This window comes from Buceros rhinoceros, unplaced genomic scaffold, assembly GCF_000710305.1.
Source record: "Buceros rhinoceros silvestris isolate BGI_N320 unplaced genomic scaffold, ASM71030v1 scaffold35389, whole genome shotgun sequence".
Lineage (NCBI taxonomy): Eukaryota > Metazoa > Chordata > Aves > Bucerotiformes > Bucerotidae > Buceros > Buceros rhinoceros.
The window spans coordinates 549-800 of NW_010430350.1; the positions used below are offsets into that span (position 1 = coordinate 549).

General features: G+C 63.1%; 1 protein-coding gene across 1 annotated transcript in view; it reads left to right on the forward strand.

Annotated features, from left to right (window-relative positions):
* The window catches only part of MORN4 (MORN repeat containing 4), a 1,092-nt gene that overhangs the window by 437 nt on the left and 403 nt on the right, over positions 1–252 (forward strand). The window contains exons 2-3 of the mRNA XM_010143011.1: positions 1–28; positions 114–223. The exon at positions 1–28 is cut by the window's left edge and continues 5 nt beyond it. Coding sequence (XP_010141313.1) covers positions 1–28; positions 114–223 — 138 coding nt within the window. The remainder of the gene's footprint in view (positions 29–113; positions 224–252) is intronic.

A 252-nucleotide genomic window follows, 5' to 3' on the forward strand; every position in this document is an offset into this window, starting at 1 on the left:
GCGTGCTCACCTTCTCCGACGGCTCCAGGTGAGCGTGGCAGCCCTGCGTACACCCCCCTGGGCATTCCTACTTGCTGCGGGGAGCCACTGCCTCAGGAGCTCCTCCCGCACAGGTATGAAGGGGAGTTCATGCAGGGCAAGTTCAACGGTGTCGGCGTCTTCACCCGCTGTGACAACATGACCTTTGAGGGCGAGTTCAAAGGCGGGCGTGTGTATGGCTTTCGTGAGTGCCAGGTGGCCACGTGCACGCCG